The 22,713-nt window shown below is 40.2% G+C and overlaps 2 protein-coding genes and 1 non-coding gene across 4 annotated transcripts; all 3 read right to left on the bottom strand.

The window, feature by feature from the left end:
• On the bottom strand, positions 1 to 3,216 carry LOC134619185 (N-acyl-aromatic-L-amino acid amidohydrolase (carboxylate-forming) B-like). Its single transcript, XM_063464960.1, has 6 exons — positions 2,441 to 3,216; positions 2,154 to 2,349; positions 1,975 to 2,068; positions 1,780 to 1,887; positions 1,574 to 1,686; positions 1 to 411 (listed from the first exon to the last, which is right to left on the bottom strand). The coding sequence occupies exons 1-6, from the start codon at positions 2,698 to 2,700 to the stop codon at positions 166 to 168; spliced, it is 1,017 nt and encodes a 338-aa protein (XP_063321030.1). The 5' UTR covers positions 2,701 to 3,216; the 3' UTR covers positions 1 to 165.
• Positions 3,217 to 4,717: 1,501 nt separating this feature from the next.
• Positions 4,718 to 18,708, bottom strand: LOC134624886 (oxysterol-binding protein 1-like). 2 transcript variants are annotated; one of them, XM_063470008.1, is made up of 17 exons: positions 18,384 to 18,708; positions 16,929 to 17,101; positions 16,618 to 16,826; positions 14,595 to 14,757; positions 14,223 to 14,334; positions 13,911 to 14,088; positions 12,625 to 12,742; positions 12,254 to 12,311; positions 11,898 to 12,062; positions 10,253 to 10,498; positions 9,596 to 9,716; positions 9,273 to 9,376; positions 7,702 to 7,797; positions 7,146 to 7,333; positions 6,735 to 6,970; positions 6,577 to 6,615; positions 4,718 to 6,396 (listed from the first exon to the last, which is right to left on the bottom strand). In XM_063470008.1, the coding sequence occupies exons 2-17, from the start codon at positions 17,063 to 17,065 to the stop codon at positions 6,254 to 6,256; spliced, it is 2,313 nt and encodes a 770-aa protein (XP_063326078.1). In that variant the 5' UTR covers positions 17,066 to 17,101; positions 18,384 to 18,708; the 3' UTR covers positions 4,718 to 6,253. The 2 variants fall into 2 exon arrangements, with proteins under 2 accessions (XP_063326078.1, XP_063326079.1); XM_063470009.1 differs by lacking the exon at positions 6,577 to 6,615.
• Positions 18,709 to 19,073: 365 nt separating this feature from the next.
• Positions 19,074 to 19,161, bottom strand: trnar-ucu (transfer RNA arginine (anticodon UCU)). The gene is given in 2 exon segments: positions 19,074 to 19,109; positions 19,125 to 19,161. It is a non-coding gene; the product is annotated as a tRNA-Arg (tRNA).
• Between the last annotated feature and the right edge of the window lie 3,552 nt (positions 19,162 to 22,713).

Genomic DNA, 22,713 nt, shown 5'->3' with positions numbered 1-22,713 from the left:
ATTCATGCCATCTGTTTTTACACATTCAATTGTTACTAGAAACTTAATCCCTGAATGCACAGTGGCATACAGTGGCATGTCTGTGAAAGATAACGCATGCCGTCATTTCAATGAAAGCTTTTGTAAAAATTTAATTCAGTCATCACTCTCGTGTTGTGAACATCTTCACTCCTCTTCTTCTGATGCAAATCCCTGCTCATTAGCTTGTTGCTCCTGCTCCGTCTGCACCCGGATTGCAGGAATCGTTACGCGCCTCTTTCTCGCCAGGGAGAGAGCGATGCCCTTCTCGTAGTAAGCGCATTCGTTGATGAAGAAAGGATAGAGAGGTTCAGTGCCTTTATACCTCACTGTTTCTCCTGAGAACGTCTGGAACAGCGGGTCTTCAGGGTGGAGCAGGCAGAAGTCTCGGTCCTGTGAGGACAAGCAGATGGGTTAGGTGCTGAGCAACACCTGTCGGATTTAACAGGATTAGCCATAATTACATAAAAGTGCCATACCAAAGCTCCAGTGGCTTAAAGTGCAATATCATTAAGTGATGCTAGGTGCTTATTTTAAATGCAAATAAAATGTGGATGGTATATGTCAGGAGCTAAATTTAAGAAGTGCAGAACAGTTTAAAAATACAATATACCAGACTCACAATTATGCACCCATCCCATTCTCAGTAAGCATCTGTACCAAAGCCTCCTCAGGTTGGTTGTGTTGACAGATTTAACGAAACTCACAGACATTTCCAGCACATTTTTATTTTTACTTCAGCTTCTTTAATACGCGCAGTCAGCTGTTTTTCCTAATTTCAGTTTTCACTAAAGTTTCTTCAGTTGACTAAAGCTTAAAGCAGTTTAATCTATGTCGTCCATATTACACATTTCCCTTAAAAACCAGATAGAATAAAGTATAATGGATAAAGACATTTATTTATTGCGTCTGCCTGTACAGCTGCTTCTGACATTTAGCGGTGTTAATCTTAAATAAATTGAACTGACTTGTTGTTTTTTTACTTTCGAGGTTGGCACTGACCCAGTCAGCCTGCCTTTTAGCCACATAAATTAACTTAAAGGTGTTAATTTTTAATCCGGTCACTTTTGGCCATCTTTTTCCATTTGGATTCCAAATAGGTGAAACAAAGATTTCAACTTAACACAAACCCTTGACAGGTATCATCTCTGGGACAAAGCTCCTTTAATAAAAGAGGCCTCACCTTGTGTTGTAATTGTTTATACTTTACAATAAAAGAAAACACGCCCTGAGCAGGAAACTGATAAAGCACTTCTGGACAGCAGGTGTGGCGACAGGTTAAATATAAAACATGATTCATCCTTGCACAAAGAGCTTTTGAGTTCAGGTTAATTATTTTTCTTGGGACAAAGGGCCTTTCTTCTTCTTCTTTGTTTGCGTTTTGTACATGTCTCGTACTTTATTGTTATAAAGTTTATGTTTCTTATGTTATGTGCTCGTCTTCATACTTTACCACCTCCGTGGTTATGTCTAACTTACATAACTGCTTGGCGGTAATTCAGTGTTTTGTTCCGAGGAGTTTTGTGCTTTTAAGAGAAGGCATCTCAGGCCGTACCTGGAGACAAGGATGAATGGCTGCTGTGATATTGCGGGTCTCGCTGTCTCTCGGGTAGTCGATGTGTTTAACCATGGTGAACACGTCCACAAATCCTCCCTCAAACACGTTACCTGGTAATAAACAGAGAAGGTGGTTGAAACCAACTGAGAGCCTCAAAGATGCATTGTTTCAGCTCAGCTCGTAATATGTCTGTAAAAATGTACCTGAGTTAAAGAGGCGGACCCAGTCGAGCATGTGCTGGACACCCACTTTCATTGCTGTATAGATGTTTGACCTCACCACGCCGTGGGGCTGAGGGCCGATCTCCATGGCTGCAGATCAAGGATTTAAATTGAGAGTTATTACGCACTAATACCACTTTTGATTAGACTAGATTTATAAAAGTTGTAAAAACTTACCAAAGCCATGTTTTCCCACTGAATCAAGGGAATAGGACTCTTTGTTGGACACATCAAAATGTAGGAATCTCATTGGTGTATCTGGCATCTCCCTCTAAAAAACGCCCCAAACTCAAATTTTAGCTCACAAACATGCAGGGCGCAAAGATTTCACTAAAGTAAGAAGCTGGTTTACTCACCTGCAGGTGTCTAAATATGTGCAGGCAGATCCAGTCACAGTCAGAGTATCCGATGAAGCACAGGCCCATGTTGGCAGTGGTGTTGTGGAGGTCGCAGACCAGATCCACTGCCTCCGGACTGCCCTTGGGTCCTAGCAGGGCGTTCAGCTCTCGGGCCCTGATGATCTCATAGGGGGCCATGTCTGAGAGGGGACCACTGGGGGATAAAGAAAAATACAAAATAGCAGCACACTCTTTGATTTTACAACTGTCACCGTGAGTGTTATCATCTCTGATCGTTGCCTTACTTGAGGGTGGCGTGGGTAAAGCAGCGGTTCAGATCAGTGTCTACGTATCGGCGACACTGCTGCATTGCCCGCGGGTTTGACAGCACCAGCAGCACCAACGCAGGCTTCGAGTCCTCCTCTTGCTTTTTCTTCATAACTTCTCTCTGCAGTTTCAGCAGCTCTCGCACCAAATACACGCCGGACAGCTCGTTTCCATGGGTACCTCCACACACGGCGACCCGGGGCAACCTTGGCAAAGGCACCACCTGGTCTACCTCCATCTGACTGAGAGCTGAGAGACTTTCCTGACTTATTGAACACTGTAAAGGGACAATTCCAGCTTAAAGGCACTGTACTGTAAATCAGCACTGAGATCTAAGCCTCTTAAGGAGAAGTTTGACGTAAATCAGGGTGAACTGCCAGCTCAATATTCACAAATTATAGATGAATGAACGACAAGGAATCACACTGTACATCTTACCCAGTCTACCCCTCGCTGTTACCTTTCTCTTCCCTCTCCCCCTGCCGTTTACCCTCTTCCACCCTCTCCCAGGCTTTCATGCATTTTCACTGACTCAGCATTCCCATCCCTCCCTCTGTTCAGGCAGTTGCTGCCTGTTATACAAACTCTCACCGTTTCTCAACCACCTCCTGTCCACTGCACTGCACTGTACCACACTGTGTGGTAGGAAAGGGTGTGTCCTGAGTGTGATGGAGTGTGTCGGTCGCTTCCTGTAGTCACAGCATCAGTCAGGTTAGATGAGCTGAAAAGCCCCTCCCCAGCTTTCCCCGTATTCCCTGTTTCTCTCTGCCCCGTGTATAGGATGGTAGGTTCCAGTCTGCCTTTCAAAAAAAAAAACTGGCTAAAAATAAATCTGCTGGCATGACACAGCAAAGAGAGGCGCCTGTGATGTGTACAATAGAAGAAGCAACTCCTTTGGGAACAAGCAGGAGATTTAAAGGGAACACACAGGGAGGCGGACTATTTATAGACAAGTACATATAAGAAGTCAAATAGATTTTCTATTATTGTCAGGTGGCTTTTCAAATACATATCTTTCTTTCTTTGTGGTTAGTATACAAATTTATGAATAATTTTGTAATAGTTTTTACTAATTGTAAAAGTAGCTCAATCAGAACCGTGCTTCAAAGTGTTTCGATCAATCAAATGGGAAGGGACAGATAACTGTAATGGATAAATTTAAAGAAAAGACCTTTTGTTGGTGAAAGGTGATGAAAAGTGTAAGAAGTGTACATGAAAACTCCAAAAGCAGGAAAACCCCCACAAGAGGCTTGTTTTTGTTTGTGTTTTTACCCCCTCCCACCAGCATTACTATGAAAATATACCAGTTTTGTTAATAAGTGGTTCATTTGGTTTATTTTCTTAGAGGGCATTTAAAGTCCAGTTTCATTTATTTTTATCAAGGTAACACACATCCATTCTGAGGCAGGAAACGCCATCCTGTGGCTCATTTTGTGGTGATTAGCACCCTCTAGTGGACAAACTATATAACAGCATGCCTGTGGCAAAGCACAATTTTTCCATTCAAACATGATATTTATCAGATAATATACTCAGTGCTGACCTGTGAAATACACTAATCTGCTCCTCAGACTTTAATTTTGAACCTTTACGTGTAATTTGCTTTGCCATTATGTAGTATACATTGTGACTGAAATCCAGACTTTGAGCTTTAATTCAAGGGGTTTAGCAAAAGTTTCTTGTTTAGGAATTACAGCCTTACACATAAAACACAAAAAGTTATATAGTAACCTGGTCAACTGACTGGCCAGCGATTTCATGGCCCAATGAAGTCTATTCCCGTATTATTTCTTTACAAATTAAACACATAAAAGATCTGGAGTTGAGTCCAAGTATTGAACTAGTGTTTGGTAGCTGCTCACTGGAACTTTCAATACAAAGTTCAAAGAGATGCAAGTGGAAGCAGGGTCATTGGGCTGAAAATCCCAAATAAACAAAAACACCTTCAGGATCGGCAAAATCAACCGTCTGGTTCTTAATTGAGCAGTTCAGCCTGAGAAAACTCTGCAGACTGCAAAAGGATTTTTTTTTCCAAAGTGCTGGGCTATAATAATTTTGTTAAAGCCTTTCAGAGTTAAAGCTTACACTGTGCACTTCAGTCACTTCCCCTTTCATTTAAAATCCACTGTGATAATGTAATTTAAAAGTTACCAAAAAAAACCTATGTATCAATGTGTTTTAAAAACTGATTTAGTGAACCTTAAGAATGAAAACCTGGAAGTGCAGATTAAAGAAAAACAGTATAAAGGTGCTGTTTGACATTAGAGCATTTATTTCAGTTTTTTTCTTTGTTAATACAAAATACTGAACAATGCCACGTCCCTCGCCCATCTGAGTCAAGTACTGAAACTCCCTTTTTTTGGAAAATGAAGACAGCCTACCAATATTATGAGGAACCAAAAATACAAGGGAAAAAAAGTCTACCTTACTACTACAATATGAATTTCTATACATTTATAAAATCAGTTATTTGCAGTGATTTTCAATTCTTTATTCTTCACTTTTTAAGTACACTTACAAACAAACAAAATTATGAAATGCACACACACACGCACACACTCACATACATACATACATGTATCCTGTGTTTTTGGTGTCAACATGTAGTTGCATATGTATGAACATGTATTTTTTTTTATGTTTTCTTTGCTCATTTGTCTGTTTTACAGTCAATACAAGAGCACAGCAAGTATCCTGCACTATTTAAAACCATTTTTTGTTTTGTTTTTTTACAGTAAACTTTGTTACCGTTCACTTGATTAACAAAATGTCAAAATATTACTCCAGCATTGTGAAAAAAAGGGGTAGTTTTATTATTTATTATTAAGGTAAACAGTTATAATGTGAGACAATTTGCAACAATTTTATTTTTTTTTTCCCCATTTCTTAATTACGTCTTCATATTTTGTACAAGAAACCAGCTGCAAATGTAATATCGTATCCACTCAGGTGGGACGTAAATACAAGTGCAGGTTCTTCATTTCTAAGGCAAAGAAAGGGGTTTTTTAGGCCTTGCCACACTACAATTTTCACTGTCATACTTCCCACTAGGCCTTGGTAAAGAAAAATAACCTAATTATAAACATGATAGTGTGAAAGGTCATCTTTTTTTAAAGCACACTGCACTGCACAGTGGCCCTGTTGTAAAGTGATGGAAGAGCAGATAAGCAGTCATACATACGAGCACGCTACAACTTTCACTTCATTACGTTAAGACACTAAATCAGAGATTAACAAAAGAAAACTTGCTAATGTCTTGAAGGCCACCAGTTGACAGTTTAATGAAAATTACTTTTAATCATACCTGTATATAAATGTATATATTAATCAGGTTTTACCCCCCGCCCCACCTTTTTTTTTTTTTAAGAGTTATTACCAAAGCAGACAATGCTATGGGTGACAACAGGAAAAAAAAAACAAAAAATAAAACCCGAATCACCTCAAATCAAACACTCTTGATCTGAAAAGACTGAGCAAACTTGATTTGGAAGCACTGCTCGTTTCACATCCTCCCACTCATGCTCAGCGGGACAAAAGAAAATAAACACAAAAGCACCCAAACAGCAAAGAAATTTTCATTCCAGTCCTCTCAGATATGTGACAGCAACGAGGGGGAAACCAAATATGGGACGAGGGAGAGAAAACCCTGCTCTCCCTGTGGATCAGACAGCAGTGACCATCCTGGAGATCTCTTAGAACAGAGAGCCACTGGAGGGGAGCAGCCGTCAGAGAAGGGGAACAGCAGGCCTTTGATGGTGTCTCTTCACGGCACTTTGTAGTCAATGCCAAGATCAAAAGATGTTGGGACAGCTCTCCCAGCTCCCGCGCTCCTTAGCTTCCCAGTAGCCTCCCTTATAGATGTGAATCTCCTCACCTGTGATTGGGTCCTCGCAGCGCTCGAACCAAAGTGCAAGATAGCTGTCATGAGGTGCGCCTGAAAGAGAGGGAAGGACAGAGGGGAAAAAAAAAAAAAAAAAAAAGATCCCCAGAAGGTTCATGAGCTTCTCACTAGAGCAACATGAATCTACACATGAAATGCTGACAGTTTAATAGATTTTTATTTAAAAAAAAAAAAAAGAAAGAAAGAAAAAAAAAAAAAAAAAGGAATACTTGCTTTTCAAGGAGGGATCAGTAACAGAGTCCTCATCGACAGCTTTTGGAAGACAAAAGGGGATCACAGAGAATTTTTTTACCCCTTTGTTCCATGATTTTCCCCATGCAGAGAGGAGAGGAGTAAAGAAAAAGTGAAGCACAAACAAGTTCGATTCTAACCTTCTTCTGATTGACTCGAGGTGCGTTGGCTTGCGGCCTCCCTCTCTCTCTCACGGCGGGCGGTGCGCTGCTTCTCCTCCAACCGCTGCTTCTCGGCATTGGCCTCGTCCCAGCGACCTTCCTCCATTAAGCGCTGGTCAGGCCGGCGTCGGCTGTCCGTGGGAGCCACGCCCTCTTCAGGCTCGTTCAGGGTCAAGGCCAAGGCAGTAAAGTAGTACATGGTTTCTGCTCCATCGCTGAGGAGGATGACAGAGCACAGCAGCGCTTTCAGTCACACAAAACCACACCATGATACTGGTACCAATCATGTTTAGCTCTAATGTTTATTTCTGCTTCAGAAAGCTGTGTGCGCGCCTCTATATGGTAACTAATGCAGCACGGCCCGGTTTTACTTTTTAAAACGGCACTTACGGTAAAGGGTTTCTTCTCCACAACTCTCTGGCTTTGAGGGTCTGATAGACCGTCTTCTGTTTGCCCTCAGTGCCGTTCTCGCCTCCTCGGCTGCTCTGCATCACCTTGGAGAACTCCATCTTCTCGTCCCATGTGCCTGACAGCACGTAGTGTGCCTTTCCATCTTTATCCATTACCACACCTGTAACCTAAAAACAGAAGGGAGGGGAGGTTACCACAGAGAGCCAACGGAAGAGTAGAGCATCATGATCCATCGAGCACAAGCACAAATTTTACAACAGCAGTTTGGTTAAAATCATAACACACCGTAAGCTAAAGGATTTTTTTTGTCAGAAGGAAGCAAAAAAACATTTTTAAAAAAATACAAAATAAGGTAACTGGAGACTGTAAAAGCAGCTAACACAATCAAATAATGTCATAAAGGCAAAGAAAAGCCTGTATATTAAAATTTGTCTGTTGGTTCAAACTTGATGCACCTACTGTGTGTGGGTTTTCTTTCAAAGCAAGTCAGAGAAAAACAGACTAAATCAATTCAGGTCTTCTGCATCTTTCTCACCTTTCTGGCTACATCTCTGGAGAAGTAGCTGTAAGGAGCAAACTTTAAGTGGCAGCGGTCTCCGGTGGTGTGGTTTACTACGTCTATCTCACCAGACTGGAAGGGAAACAAGGATACACAGTGAGGAGGGATAAAATCACAAGTGGGGATGATATCGACTAGATAAAAATTTTACTTCACACTCAAGTAAAAATGCTGCAATGCAATGCTCTAACTCCACTTTTTATCTGTAGAGTAAAAATTGGAACTGGAAGTAAAAGAAATAGGGTATTTTAATGCTATGTGATGGCAACTGGCCATGGCAAATTCATTTATATAGCACATTTCATTACATGTGAACTCTGTGCGATTAACAAGTAAAAAACAAATCAGATTTTACAAAGAAATAAAATACAAGGTAACACATACAAACACAGAGAGTAAAATCCCGAGTCTGTTTCTAAAGACAGCCATAGTTGCAACTGACCTCAGGTCAGCAGGCAGCTTGTTCCAAAGAACAGGCCAGCACTAACAGAAAGCACCCTTAGCACACTCGGATCTAAATCTGAGAGGAGTTAGAAGAGCTGCCCCTGATGACCTGAGAGGTTTGACCTTGTTATAGACACTAAGCAAGTCAGAGATGTACCAGGAGGCCTAAAGACAGAGAGCTATATTAACAAAAAGAAGGACTTTAAAAGGTAATTCTGTACTGAACTGTGAGTGAATGAAGTGACCGCAGTACAGATTCCTGGGTTGCTTGTTGTGTTTTAGAAAAATAGTCTCGGACAACAAATATCTTCATCACCTCTCTGTTAAATTATAAAAGTTTTTAGACATCCAGTCTAATCAATCATTAGTCTGTGAGGTTACATCAGAGGGAAATGATAAGTACAACTATGTGTAATCTGCATAAGAATGATATTTTGATTCTTTAAGATGGGACCAAGCAGGAATATGTAAAGGTTAAAGAGTAATGGACCAAGGACAGAGCTCTGAGGAACCCCAGATGCTACCAAGTGAAATTTGAAAACTTCTAAATTTTAGATATGAGAAGAACCAATCGAGAACCTGACCTGTTAAACTGAGTTAAAGCTGTTAAACAAACTGCCAAATAAATGGGAGGGCAGTATTGGGAAGGGCACCCTGCGTAAAAATCTGTACAGAATGAGTTATGCAGATCTCTGATGACTAACACGTGCACGTGTACATGCAGGAGATCAGATAAGTATACGGATAGTAAACCTTTTCAAAAGTTTTCTTTGTGTGTTTTGTTTTTGGTATCCACCCTGCATATTAATGTCATTGTGAATCACTGAAGTGATTCAAGGCGTCAGTCACTCTATTCAAATGTCACTTCTTTGTTAATGTTACTAGCATGAGAACTTGGTACTGTCTCTCCATAAAAGACATCATGTCAATCATATCGTGGCAAAGCTGGTTGTACAAGATTTTTTTTTTCTAAATATAATGAAAAACCCATGTGTATTTTTCTTTGTTAGGAGCGTCATAACAAATCCTTTCTTGCTCTTCATTCCTGCCTCCTCTGCAGATCAGGCCCTGTGGCCCTGCAACGACGTGTCCGAGCGTCTCACCTGATCGATCCAAAGTTTTCCGACAATGATGTTGTGCACCGTGGTGGTAACTTTCTTCCATGTGTAGTGATTATTGCTTTTCTCAAAGACTGCATGAATTGTTCCTGTGAAGAAGAAAAGAAATATAAAACAAACTAAGAAAAAAGCAAAGCAAAACCTTTGTTCATTAGTAATTACCGTTTTATGCTTCAACTAAAGAAAGGTGTGGGCTGGTACACTCTTTAGTCGCTTATAAATTCTGATGATAGTTGTGTGTACATCTTTTGTCCTTGACACTATGGAAGAATGGTATGCTTTGTTTTCTAAACTAGCTTGCCTCTTACCCAAAGGCATAATGGAGAGGTACTTCCCCCTGAACTTGCTCGCAACTGTGATTTCTTGTCTCAACGTCCAGCCACGATCAGAGATAGCATGATGTGCAGCAGCAGGTGGGTGGTGACTCACCTGGAAAGAGAAAATGTTTTTCTGATGCAACAAAACATCAAGTCCTATTCTTCGTAAGTCTGAGTCATCCCCAATAGATGTGACTGACATTTAGTCTCATAAATCTGACATGTGACATGAAAGCTTTTACACACACACACGCGCGCACACACACACGCACACACACAATAAACCTCCATTTGATTTCCTCCTCTACAAATAATCTATTCAGGATCAACCAGTGACTTTAGATTGTTTTAGGTTGGTGTATTTTACAACAAGAAGGGGCAGAAATATGACACTTTTTGATAAAAAAAAAAAGAAAAAAAGTCGACACTTCATGTCTCCATATTAAAAAAATAATAATAATAATAATTCTGGTTCCCTGCTAGCATGTTCAACCCCAACTGCACAGAAAAAGGAAGCAAAATTCTCTCCTAATGCCAAGTCAGTGGGATTTTTTTTTTTAATTCCTCCTTTCTGACATTCAATCTCTCTCTTGAGTTTCACTTCCCGGTTGGAAAACTTCCATTCTCTTGTTTTTTTTCCTCCCTCACCTGCTCACATAGGGAGCGGTAGCCACTTTCTCTCTTGCGGTCCAGCTCATACGTTTCTCCCAGCAGAGGGTTGAAAGGCTTTCCCGTGCGGTAGACTGTGGTGGAGTAGGCAGACACCGCGAAGGCGGCCACGTAGCACATCTGCTCCAAAGAGTTCTGACACTTTGCGGCCTTATCCAGCAACTCGTGGTACTCGAGGTCCTCAGACAACCGTTGCAGCATGGAGATGGGCTCATTGAAATTAACCTAGAAAGCAAAATGATTGAAATTTACTTTTATATTTGTGTTATGTATTAATTCCAGCAACGAATCTCACACATGGCTAAGATGTGGGTCTGAACCTGATTCAAAAAGCTAGACTGGGTAGAAATGACCACAGGCTGATCTGTTCAATTCGGTTCTATACTGTCCTGTGTGCATCTGCAGCAGTGCACTGCTTCCTTCTGGGAGAGCTTTGTTAGCACAGAGGAAGCTAATAGCAAAGAGTCAGCAGTTTTTGAGCCATTTCACACTTGCTGCAGTAGTTTGTGACTTAACCACAAACTGTGGTCAGGTTTGTGTTCCCTCTTCACTTCTTGGAAAGTTTTTATTACGCTTTCGGTGACCTTAAGAGTTGTTGTCAGCATATGCATCTGTCTCCACTCTGCTACACTCAATGTGAGCGAGGCCCATCACACACACTGACACTTGCTATGTAGTGTCACTTTAGTAAATGTATATATGTGTAGATTGTTAGATAGGTACAGGTATGGTTTGGGTAACGTCTTCTGTTTGGAAAGACCAAATAGAAAAGCTTTTAACAGAAAACCTGTATTGCCAGTTTCTGAAAATCTGCTAATTTAGCTTTTGGCTTAAGCAAAACCCAAGCCATTTTCTAAACCACAACCATAGATGGGTCAGCAGTGACCTGGCGGGTAGTGTTGCTAAGCTACAGGAAGTCAACATGTGTCAATGTCAAAGTATCTCTGTAATGTGGCAGAGACAAAACTCTTTATTGTTATAAAGGCGACACGACGGCAGTGATAAGTTGACAGAACAAAGCCAAATCAAACACGTGACCATTTATCTCAGCAGTGATCAGTCTGACAAATCAGTTTGTCTGGACTCTTATAAAAAGCCGTGATGGTAGCTCATTTTAGACAACTCTGCTGACCCACATCCTACAAGTGACCTACAGTCTATTTCACAAATAAACAAAATCTGGGCAGATTTGCCGATAAAGATCTTCAAAAGCTCTCGCAGAATGCTGCCAACCCTGTACAGCGGAAAAAGGACAGGGATCAGTATCTATGCTCCAATTTCGTCACACTGAACTGACTGCTGCCAGACATTTTTGGAGGCACTGCGGTGGCATTTAATGAAGCAATTAGCTTATCGTAGATTTTGCATTTTTACTGTAAACGCACACAAACCATATTTCCAATGTGGTTTTAGCTTGGGGTAGGAGGGGCATTAAAATCTTTCATTAACTGAATATTATGAGTAAGACACAAATATTTTAACACTCAAACTCTTTGAGTCTGACTGTCCAAAGTGAAGCTGATCAGACGTCTTCTTCAACAGGTGAACAACAAAGCACACATGGATGAACAACAAGCTTTCAGTAACACTGACTGGACGTTCAGTAACAACAAGAAATCCTTACAGGCATCGGGATCTTAGACAGCTCTTTGCCGATGCAGTTTTTCATGATGCTCCAAAGGTTGAGGGAGTAGTTTGGTTTGTCTGGGATGCGTGTCCGCCTCTTCTTTAAGGGTACCAGCTCCTGGGAGGGGGACTCCTGGTTCATCGCAAGAGGCTCCTCGTTAAGCTAAGAAGCAGAAACGTTTATCAATATAACACGGAAATGTTTTTGATTTATTACCATAGCAACAAAATCATGCATAAAGAATGCATACAACACCCGTCCTACTGCAGCTTTTCACTCAGACTGTGTTATTTTAAATGATGGGATACAGCATTATAATAAGACTTCAATGATTCAGACAGAATGAGGCCTACCGACTGATCATCTGCACACAATTCACTATTGAGGCCGCTGATATTACTGCTTGACCTCCTGTAAGAGATCAAAAAAAAGCAAATAGATTCTGTTAGTGACGTGAACGTTACTTGTTAATCAGGAATTTTGACATACGAGGAAAGAGAGGCTTAAAAATAATAATAAATTGCCTGACACACACACACACACACACACAAATCTGTCATTACACAATTTAATTGACTTAAGATAACTACATTCTGGAATGGGATACAAGGAAGTGGTATAAATATATAAAAACAAAGACAAGCAACACACAAAGTCTTGGGGAAATCCCCCAACTAACTCCATCTGTCAATCTGTACCGACGGGTAAAGGGAAAGATACCGACTTGTGAAACTGGGGGTCCGCAGGTACAGTGATAAACTCGGGGGCTTCTTCCATGGCATCAAAGAACTCATTGTCGTCATCCTCATCACTGGCCTCACCTTTTCCTGGCCCAGCAGCACCTTAACACAAACAAACATCTAAGTTTTCCCTATACAGAAACTTAAAGATGATTCTCCAGGTATCACAAAAACAATAAAACAACATGTAACATATAGAGCAGGTGTGTCGAACTCCAGGCCCCGGGGGTCTGTGTCCTGCAGGTTTTAGATGTGTCCTTGATCCAACACAGCTGATTTCAATGACTAAATTAACTCCTCAACATGTCTTGAAGTTCTCCAGAAGTCTGGTAATGAACTAATCAATTGATTCAGGTGTGCTGACCCAGGGTAAGATCTAAAACCTACAGGACACCGGCCCTCAAGGCCTGGAGTTCGACACCTCTGATACAGAGCATTTAAAGTGTTAAAACAAAAACTTAAAACAAACAAACAAAACGGGAAGTTGCAATTCCTCACATCTGGTTACATGGAATCAGAATCAGGTAATCACTGGTACTGCTACTTGTAAAACTTGACTTAACATTTACCTGATAATTACCAGTGGATTTCAAATTGGGGTTTAGTCAATAACGGAGTAATTAAAAAGTTTAATGAGACTGAAACTGATAATGTTCTTTTAGTTTCACATCTTGATTCTATTTTTCTTGCTAAGTGCTTGATCACAAGGACTCTCGTATGTCAGCCACAGAAAATCTTGGTCACCCAGGAGTTAGCATCTCCCTGGTTCCCCTGATAAAAAGCCAATGAAATGTTTCACAGGCTCTTGGATTACCACTGAAAAATATCTCTGTGGGAAATGAGGTTTAATGAGTTTTGTTCAGAAATCGAAGTCGAATGCAAACAGTTGGTGGCCCCACATCTTTGATTTCGAAAGAGTTGTACGCCACATGTACCTGATAAGAGTTATAATAGTTTAGTATTTTATTTTCATTTCATTTCGACTTTTGGTTTTGAATTCAGTTTAATTTCATTTAGTTTTCAGAATCGATTTTCATATTTCAGTTTAGTTTTTGTTGTTTGAAAAATTTGTTTTAGTTTAGTTTTTATTATTTTCAGGGTTAGTTTACTCTTTTTACTTATTATTGTATGGAGGTCAGAAGTAAGATTTACAAAATAAGTGCTGGTATTACAATAAAAACTTTCTGAAAACATTAACTCACACTCTTGTAGAATGTCAATAGGCATGTGCATCATCCTTCATTGTTATCTTGTCAGAATCACAACTTACCTTTATTGTCTGGACTAGCCTGTGCGGCTCCTCTGAATGCTCGCTCGAGGTGATTGTGCTGTTTGGCCAGTTGCTCTAAAGTCTCCTCCAGCCGCACTCTCTGCTCCCGCTCAGCCTGCAGGGCCTTTTGCCATCGCTTGCTGTGAGTTTGTGCCAGCGTCAAGAAGTCTCGGCACGCCTGAGGAGCATAACATTGAAACACTTTTTACAAACTGCTGCGCAGTAATACATAGACAAGGTCTTCTCTGGTACATATACACTGTATATTAAAAACTCAGAGTTCAACACACTGAAGAAGGATGTCAGACTTACATTGATCATGGCGTTAGAGGTGATGCGGAACAGAGTGGCTCTTTCTGTGACCTGGCGAATCTTATCCCCAGCCTCTCCAGTCAGACGTAAACCATCCAGTTCTGCTAATGACCTGAAAAAAAATATGAATTTTGGATGTTTGGACAATATGTAGTCAATTTACACATCAATGATTTTATAACAGGACTCTTCTGCAAATGGTACAAAACATCTGAATATGCCACTTAATTACCAAACCTACAGAATTATAACTTCAAATTTAGAGCTATTTTTTACCCCTCAAATAGTAGACTAGTAGAGACATGAGGCATGAATGAGACTGTTGCCTGAAGATTAAAGCAAAGAGCAAGACAAAATGGGTTCAAGTCTGACCTCTGGAGGGCAGAGCCATGCTTTGAGATCAGATCGTTGCAGGTGCTCAGATCCTCGACTTTGTTGCTCAGGGTTCTGAGAGCAGACTGGACTTCTGAATTTTGTGACCCACCACCTTGTGTGATGCGTGGTGACGATGAAGGGAAGTCATCGCCTGAGTCATCTGTTAGGAAATCAAACAAAAGGAAAGGAAAAAAATCGGATTAAAAAAAAAAAAAAGTTCTCATAATTACTCCTGTGAATTATTTAAATAAATAAATAAATGATAAATACACTTGCTAGTCACTTTCTAAGGTACACTGTTGAACTGCTTGTTAATACAAATATCTAATCAACCAATCACATGGCAGCAACTGAGTGCATCTCGGATTGGTCAATGCGACCTGCTGAAGTTCAAACTGTGCATCAGAAAGGGGAAGAAGTGTAATTTAAGTGACTCTGAAAGTGTCATGGCTGTTGAGAAGATATTCAGTGTGCAGCTGTTCTCTGGACAAAAAATGCCTTTCTGATGTCAGAGGACAGTCAGACTGCTTCATCTGACAGGAAAGCAACAGTAACTGAAATAACTACTCTTTACAAGCCAAGGTGTGCAGAAGAGCTTTTGTGAAGGAACAACACGTCCAACATCACATAGAGATGGACTCCAGCAGCACAAGATCAGGCTGAGTGCAACTTCTGTCAGCTAAGAGCAGGAAACTGAGGCTCCAATTCACACTGGCTAATCAAAGATTGGGACAAACATTGACCTGATGAGACTTGATTTCTGCTGCAACATTCAATGGTTCAGGCCGCTGCTAGTGTTTTTACTAAAGGTCCCAGAGTGTGTGCCATAGTACCAACTGAGCATCATTCAAACACCACAGTCTACCTGAGTATTGCTGCTGATAGGCCTGTGCGATATGACCAAAATCTCATATCCCGATATTAAGACATCTATCGTCCGATAACGATATAAATCACAAAAATGCAACATTTTCTGTAAATTCTGTGAATCTCGGGCAGCTCGACTTGCGTGAAGTGTTTCCAGCTGGGCGTCATGGACCTAGAGTCGAGTGTTTTAACTGATACATGAAACTATACATTTTTAGACATAAGTTGTAACGGCCGCCGTTTCCTTTGTGAGTATTTATTACACAGAGTGCTGCGGGGAAAAGCCTGTTCTAACGTTTGAGTCTAAGGTTTATTTTTTAGCACCTGACGGCTCTTTTTTGCTTCTCATCCGTAAATACTCTGCATCTTTCACGTGATTCAGTTTATTTTGAAAAGTCTCAACAGGATCTTGAGCTTTATTGTGAAAGGTTTATGTGGAAAATAAACAAGCGGACACGCTGTGGTTTTAACGTCGTTGTTGCTAACGACAACGCATAAAAACAGGCGCTTGTCTGTCCGGAGTGTGGTTATATTAAATATAAGAGAAAGAGAGAACTTTAAGAAATTAATATAGCCACTACAGTGACCATCAAAATGATGAAAAAATATTGCCGTAAACAGTTTATTTTGCGACACCACGAAACAAACGATAGCGTAAAATGAAACGATAGACGTTTTTATATCGTCATCCGATATATATCGTTATATCGAACAGCCCTAGCTGCTGACTATGTCCAACTCTTTATGACCACAGTGTACCCATCTAGTACACTGCCTGGCAGGATAACACAGCATGTCACAAAGCTCAAAACATCTCAAACTGTTTTCTTGAACATGACAATGAGTTTGCTGTGCTCAAATGAACTCCAATCACCGGATCTCAAGCCAATAGAGCACCTTTAGAATGTGGTTAAACATCATGGATCTGCAGCCAACAAATCTGCAGCAACTATGTGATGCTATAATGTAAATACAGACTGAATTCTCTGAGGAATGTTTGCGGCACCTTGTTGAATCTGTGCCGTGAAGAATTAAAACATTTCCGAAGGACAAAGGGCGTCCAGCCCAGTAGACACAAGGTGTGCCTAACAAAGTGGACATGCATGTAAATATGTACAGAAGCACTAAATAATTCCCCTTAAGTCTGTTTTACCTGACTCTGCCTGCATGCGGACAGCCTTGGCTTTGGCCAGCTCCAGGGCAGTGATCCATCGCTGACGTTCCACCTCACAGCTGGCCTTCAGGTGATATGTTTGTGCCCCTCCATTGGAGATGACAAAGTTGCACGCGTCATCCACAGTGATAGTAGCTGTAGCCAAGTTGATGGTGCCCCGACACGTGTGACCCATCTCTGCCTGGGTCCTAATAATCAGAAGAGCCTCATTTGACTTTGGGAATAAAAAGTAACTAAAAAGAAAAGAGAAATATCCTTCAACTATACCAGTGTTCTACAGAAAGGTGTACCTGTAGTATGACAGCAGCCCATTGCTCAGCACAAACCACCTCCGCTGATAACCCTTGATGTAATTTGTCCACTTGAACACCCATCCTTTGTATGTGTCTCCAGGAGGGGTGGGAGTGGGGGTCTTGGCTTCTGACATCACACCCCCTAAACTTAAGCTACAGACTGGAGGGACCTTGAGGGGGAAGATGGAAAGTTTTATAATTTACATAACAGGACTGGCTGATACAGTGATTCGGTGAATCAATTAGGAGCCAGTTCCTTGAATTCTCAGGTGTGACCATTCTCGGCGTTCTCCAGGCGAGGCTTTAATTTAAATGACATTGCTTTTGCAACGTGGGTGCGCTGGGTTTGGAACAACCTGGTTGAGGAACAACCTGGTTGAGGACTAAGCTTGCAAAAACAGCATCTTGCTTTAAATCACATGCTTTCATCCTGTTTTTTTTAGGCCCCCATGTGAAGCCTTATCGTTAACATGTTTGCATTTCATTCACCTTCTCATTACCTTTTTTCCCCCCTAGCTCTCGATGTCATTTGTCAACCTCTGCTTTCAAAGGTGCTATATAAATACAGTCTTAGTATTGTGACTTGTTTCATCAGCACAAAAATGGACAGAACACGTTTTTTTTAATAAAAAGTTCCACAAATGTAATTCACTGAGCTCCTACAAAGTAAATTTTAACAGTTGTTATATAACCTGAATATATAGAACACCTGAATATCTCTGGATTTTAAACCAATGGTCCAAATTTAATGTTAGTTTGAACTGTGTGAAGTCAAATTCACATTTTCTGACATTCTTAAACACAAACAATGTCACTTCTTTTCATTGACTGCAACTCTTCTTCCACGCTGAAAGTCTTTAATATTGATTATTAATGAGTGTCAACACTGATCTTTGAGTGTGGAATGACAGGTCAAAGGTCGGCCGAGAAATCAATACATACCGACTACTCGTGACACGTTTTACCAAAAATAATTATTATTTTCGCCTGATGAAGATATTAAAAAAGACGGAACTGACTTCTGAATAAAACATTTTAGTGTTATTTTGTCTTCTTACTGATAAATAGTCTAAATATTAACAGTTAACAGATTTGAGTCTAATTCAGTCCAATTCTCTTTTAGGGAAAAATTACTGTACTTTAATAATTAAAGGGACAAACAGAACAACAACAACAGGTTTTAACAACAGTAACTGGATAAATCTGAACATACTGACGAACTTGACAACAGAGGTTAGCCTACATTAGCCCCAGTTAAGATAAATGACAGTCTCGGTAACAACAGTTCATCGCTGATAGGAGCTTAAAGTGAATAAACTCAATCTGACACGATTGTTCCAAGTTATTTAGCTAGTGTCTGCATATTTAAAAAGCATTGCGAAGAAGAGCAAATGCTAAACATTGGCTTCATCACTAGCTAGCTTTCAAATTCGCCGATGGCTAAATGTTTACCTTGACGTGTCCAAAATGAAAGATCAGGCAACCAGCAGCCGGGTGAAGTCACTGCTAACTCTGATACCCATACGACACTGGCTAGCTGAGGAGGGTAACAGACCAACACAAGGCAGCTAATGGGGCAAACAAACAGACCGAAGACGTCGACGGCAACAATAGTGCGACTTTAAAACGAAGTGACAGCAACACGTTTTATTGCTGCCCCTCAATATTTGCGTGTATAAGGTTCATTCTACAGCTGCGTACACACACAAATATCTATAGCTAGCTAGCTACATCTAACTAGCCTAATGTTAGCTCGCTGGTTACACCCGGTGCAGCACTGCTGGGTCTCCGTGTGGAAACACGCAGCTATGGCTAGCTACGTTTAGCATTAAGCCAAACTACCCATCTTGACACATTTAATTCATTCATTCATTTAATTCATTTAAAGCAACAGTCGCTACACTGTTCACAGTTAAGGTAACTACGGTTAATACTTTATTCTACCAACAATGACTTTACATGTTAGTGTAACGCAATCAGGAGGAAAAAAATAGACAATTACCCGTGAGGCAATAAAACATTGCGATTTTTTAATAATTACAATCACTGTTTTGTAATCGCTTGACACTCGTGACATGCAGTGGTATGTAATACAGGTGACTATAGCCATTGCCGAAGTTTTCCAGAAGGAGTACAAAAATGCGACTCCGGTGGGACTCGAACCCACAACCTTTGAATGTCTGCATCTATGCCTAGAAGTCCAATGCGCTATCCATTGCGCCACGGAGCCACCTGTTGCGCATATGGAACACTATGGTATCTATAGTGTAAGTAGGTCGAACTCGGGAGTGATATTGCCAAAGGTTTTAGATTGTGATTTCCGGGGTTGTGAGTATTGTAATATAGCGTACATTGTCTATAAATGTTGTGAAACTGAGCCATTACTTCAGAATTGAAACATCCTTTCCGACAGTGCCAAGCAATAAACGTTCATTTTCACCCTATCGTTTTAGAGAGGGCTTTCTTTTTTCATATTTTATCATGTTTTTAGATTTTTTATGCCTTCTCTGCATGTGGGGAACCTAGGGAAACACGACACCCTGGGATTTTTAAAAAGAAAATGATCTCTGTGCGTCAATATGGTACATCAAACACTGGATGGCGCTAAAGTCCAATGCTACATTAACCTGAATAACCCTTAAAAAACCACCAGAGTCGCACAATTTCTGGTGACAATGAGATTTTAACCAAATTTACTTTGACAAACACAAATAAAAATCTCTGTACTTTATTTGCAAATAATCTCTGTACTTTATTTGCAAATAATGACAAGATCTGTTAAATGCAATCTCTAATCCTACTAAAGTACGGATTCACCAAAAGATTGATTCTGTTCATCTGGACGTAGCGTTTTCAGTGGGAGAAACGTTTCATTACTTACCTGGATAATTGAGCGTGCATCAAGAAGATAAAATACGGCTTGTTTCAATGCAGCCATTTTAGAAACATTTCGGAAATTTTATTTTATTTTTTAGACACCATCACACTACTGAGCAAGAGTGACAAATGATATTTTTTTCAATTCAACTTTATTTATACAGTCCCAAATCACAACATCAGTTGCTTCAAGGTGCTTTAAATTGTAAGGTAGAGACCCTACGATAATACAGAGAAAACCCCAACAATCAGATGAGCCCTTATCAGCAAGCACCTCCTGACAGGGGAAAGAAAAACTCCCTTTTAACAGGAAGAAACTTCTGGAAGAACCAGGCTCAGATAGGTGCAGCTCTCTGCCTGACAAGTTCGGGGTGAAAGGAGGGAGAATGGACAAGGACACGCTGTGAAGCTAGAGATTAATAATAACTAATGATTAAATTGAGAAATTGGTTTATAAACACATAATCAGTGAAAAAAGGGTTAGTGATGAAGAAACAATGCGTCATGGGAAGCCTCAGGAGCCTACACCTATTGCAGTGTAACTAAGGGAGGATTCAGGGTCACCTTATCCAGCCCTAACTATATGCTTTATCAACAAGGAAAATTCAATCTTGAATCTTGAAAGCAGAGAGGGTGTCTGTCTCCAGACTAGGAGCTGGTTCCACAGAAGAGGGGCCTGAAAGCTGAACACTTTACCTACCATTCTACTTTTAAATAGTCTAGGAATCATGAGTAAACCAGCACTCTGAGAGCGAAGTGCTCTGTTGGGGTGATATGGTACTATGAGGTCTTTGAGATGACATGAGGCCTGATTATTCAAGATTGTTTGGGGGCTTCTTTTTTTTTTAACTATTATTTCAACAATTTTAGAGTGCAATGTTTACAAATTAAAGCCATATTTTCAAATGCATTTTTAAAATACTTATTAAAACATATAAATTATTCAGTGTTTTTTGTTTTTTTTAACTAATGGGTTGGACATGAATTCCTTTGGAGTGTCTACAGGGACGGCATCCGGCGTAAAACTCTGATAAATATGTGGAATTCGCTGTGGCAGACCCTTGTAATTAAGAGAGCAGCCGAAAGTTTTGTGTTCGTTTGTTTGTGTAACAAGTGTCACCTGGCAGTTTGCTGCTTTTGCTGCCTATGATGTTGTGCAGTGACGGTTAGAATGTTACAGAAGAGGGAGATGGTGATTCTGTGGTGTTAAAGGGAGGGATGTCAAGTCTCACAGATGAGAGTGTGCCCCATTTGGATTCTTCTGGGGACCAAGAACATGGGGAGGAGGGTGTAGCCAACTTGGCTCAAGGGCCTCGAAGGTCGATAAGGAAGACTGCTGGACAGCATTCAAACCCATTTAAATGGCCACAATAGACTATAAATAAATAAAATTTCAAGTGTGTTCTCTTTTCAACTCATCGTCGGGTCGCTGATGCCCTTTGAAGGGAAGGGTTGTAACAAGTGTCATCTGGCAGTTTGCTGCATTTTGCTGTGTGATTGGCAGAGGAACTTGTGTGTGAGGTGAAGTCAGCACTCTTCTGTGGGAAGTTCCAGAGACGATTAACTCACTCTGGTGTGAGTGGCTGTGTTGTTCGGTAAGAGACTTTTGCTGTTTTGTTTGGATTATTTATTATTGTAGGTGCCTATTTTTAATGTGTGTTGTTGTATTTGTTAGTGTGGCCGCAAGTTTTAATGGTGGAATCAATCAAGCTCTAAATCAACTGCGTGCGGGGAAATCCATCAATATTGTTGGTATATTGGGTGTTTTTTTAGAGCTGTGATTTTGAATAGTTTCATAAAATTGATGTTTTTATTGTGTAACATTTTAATCAATAATCTTGTCTGTGTTTTGCAGCTGTTGTTGTGCTGCTTCTGCTGTCCTTTTGTTGTTCTTTTGGTTGGTTGATTTGTAATTTTGTATTGGTTAGTCCGTCCAGCCGTAAGGGCTATTATGAATGATTGAGAGAGAGTCTTGTAAGGACGAACTAACCTCTCTCTTTTTTGTTTTTTTCGTTTATTTGTTTGTGCCACTTCCTTTATAAACCCAGGTTGCAGGTCATGCATAGCGCTGCTTCCCAGCTGTGCAGAGATCCGAATTGTTTGCAGTGCATGCCCATAGGTAAATTGATTGCAGTATCTCTAAACTGGGTTTGCAGTGTAGCGCTATTTGCTCGCACTTTTGGTGTGATAGGTCTCATGTGCAGCTGGGATATTAGTAGACTGTGTTACAAGTCCTGTCTGGGAATGAATGGGAAAATGTATATTTAATTGATGGAATAAATAAATCATGAATTTATTTCTTTGACATTTTATTCAACACCTTAGTGCTCGTTACATTTGTTTTAATTGACTTAAGACATTATACTTTAATTATACTCTAATAATCTTTTAAATATAGGACTTTGTCTTTCTGAATAATGTTCAGCTAAAAATACAAATAAAATAACATTAATAAGCCAAGAATAAGTGGAATACAGTAAGTGTATTCCAGCATGTATAGTATATATGTGTATAATGTGCAATTGCAATGTAAAGGGGCGGTTAGGATACTTTATAATACAGCTAACCCCGTCATAATATTGTGTAATCACAATGTAAGACAAAGAAACATTGCTTGATAAACCTTACTCCTAATATTAAGAAGCTTACATTAAATGAATGAATAAATAAATTCACATTTCCTTTAAAACTTCAAGTTCTTACTCTCTGCTTTTGCTGTACATACGCCCTTACACTTTAAATTTAGAAGAATGACAAATATTTGGAAATTACGTCATATTGTATTACAATTGCACTGTATTATAAGGTGCTACCACAACATGAGACACAGCTCTGAGTAGTGAGCACAAAGACTATTAAAATAACCCTCTGCGTATAACGATTTTTTTAAAAGACCGGATGTCAG

The sequence above is a fragment of the Pelmatolapia mariae genome, linkage group LG3_W (genome assembly GCF_036321145.2).
Source record: "Pelmatolapia mariae isolate MD_Pm_ZW linkage group LG3_W, Pm_UMD_F_2, whole genome shotgun sequence".
Lineage (NCBI taxonomy): Eukaryota > Metazoa > Chordata > Actinopteri > Cichliformes > Cichlidae > Pelmatolapia > Pelmatolapia mariae.
The sequence above is the reverse complement of the archived record's forward strand: the minus strand, read 5'-3'. Positions and strand labels throughout refer to the sequence as shown.

What these genes read in the sequence shown, in the direction of transcription:
- LOC134619185 (XM_063464960.1), bottom strand. Translation starts at nt 2,700, where the DNA reads ATGGAGGTAGACCAGGTGGTGCCTTTGCCAAGGTTGCCCCGGGTCGCC. An exon ending in ACATATTTAGACACCTGCAG is followed by an intron (nt 2,069 to 2,153) that starts GTGAGTAAACCA and finishes GGCGTTTTTTAG; the next exon opens with AGGGAGATGCCAGATACACC. An exon ending in GGTCCGCCTCTTTAACTCAG is followed by an intron (nt 1,687 to 1,779) that starts GTACATTTTTAC and finishes GTTTATTACCAG; the next exon opens with GTAACGTGTTTGAGGGAGGA.
- LOC134624886 (XM_063470008.1), bottom strand. Translation starts at nt 17,065, where the DNA reads ATGTCAGAAGCCAAGACCCCCACTCCCACCCCTCCTGGAGACACATAC. An exon ending in GGGCTGCTGTCATACTACAG is followed by an intron (nt 16,827 to 16,928) that starts GTACACCTTTCT and finishes TCTGATTATTAG; the next exon opens with GACCCAGGCAGAGATGGGTC. An exon ending in CATGGCTCTGCCCTCCAGAG is followed by an intron (nt 14,335 to 14,594) that starts GTCAGACTTGAA and finishes ATTTTTTTTCAG; the next exon opens with GTCATTAGCAGAACTGGATG.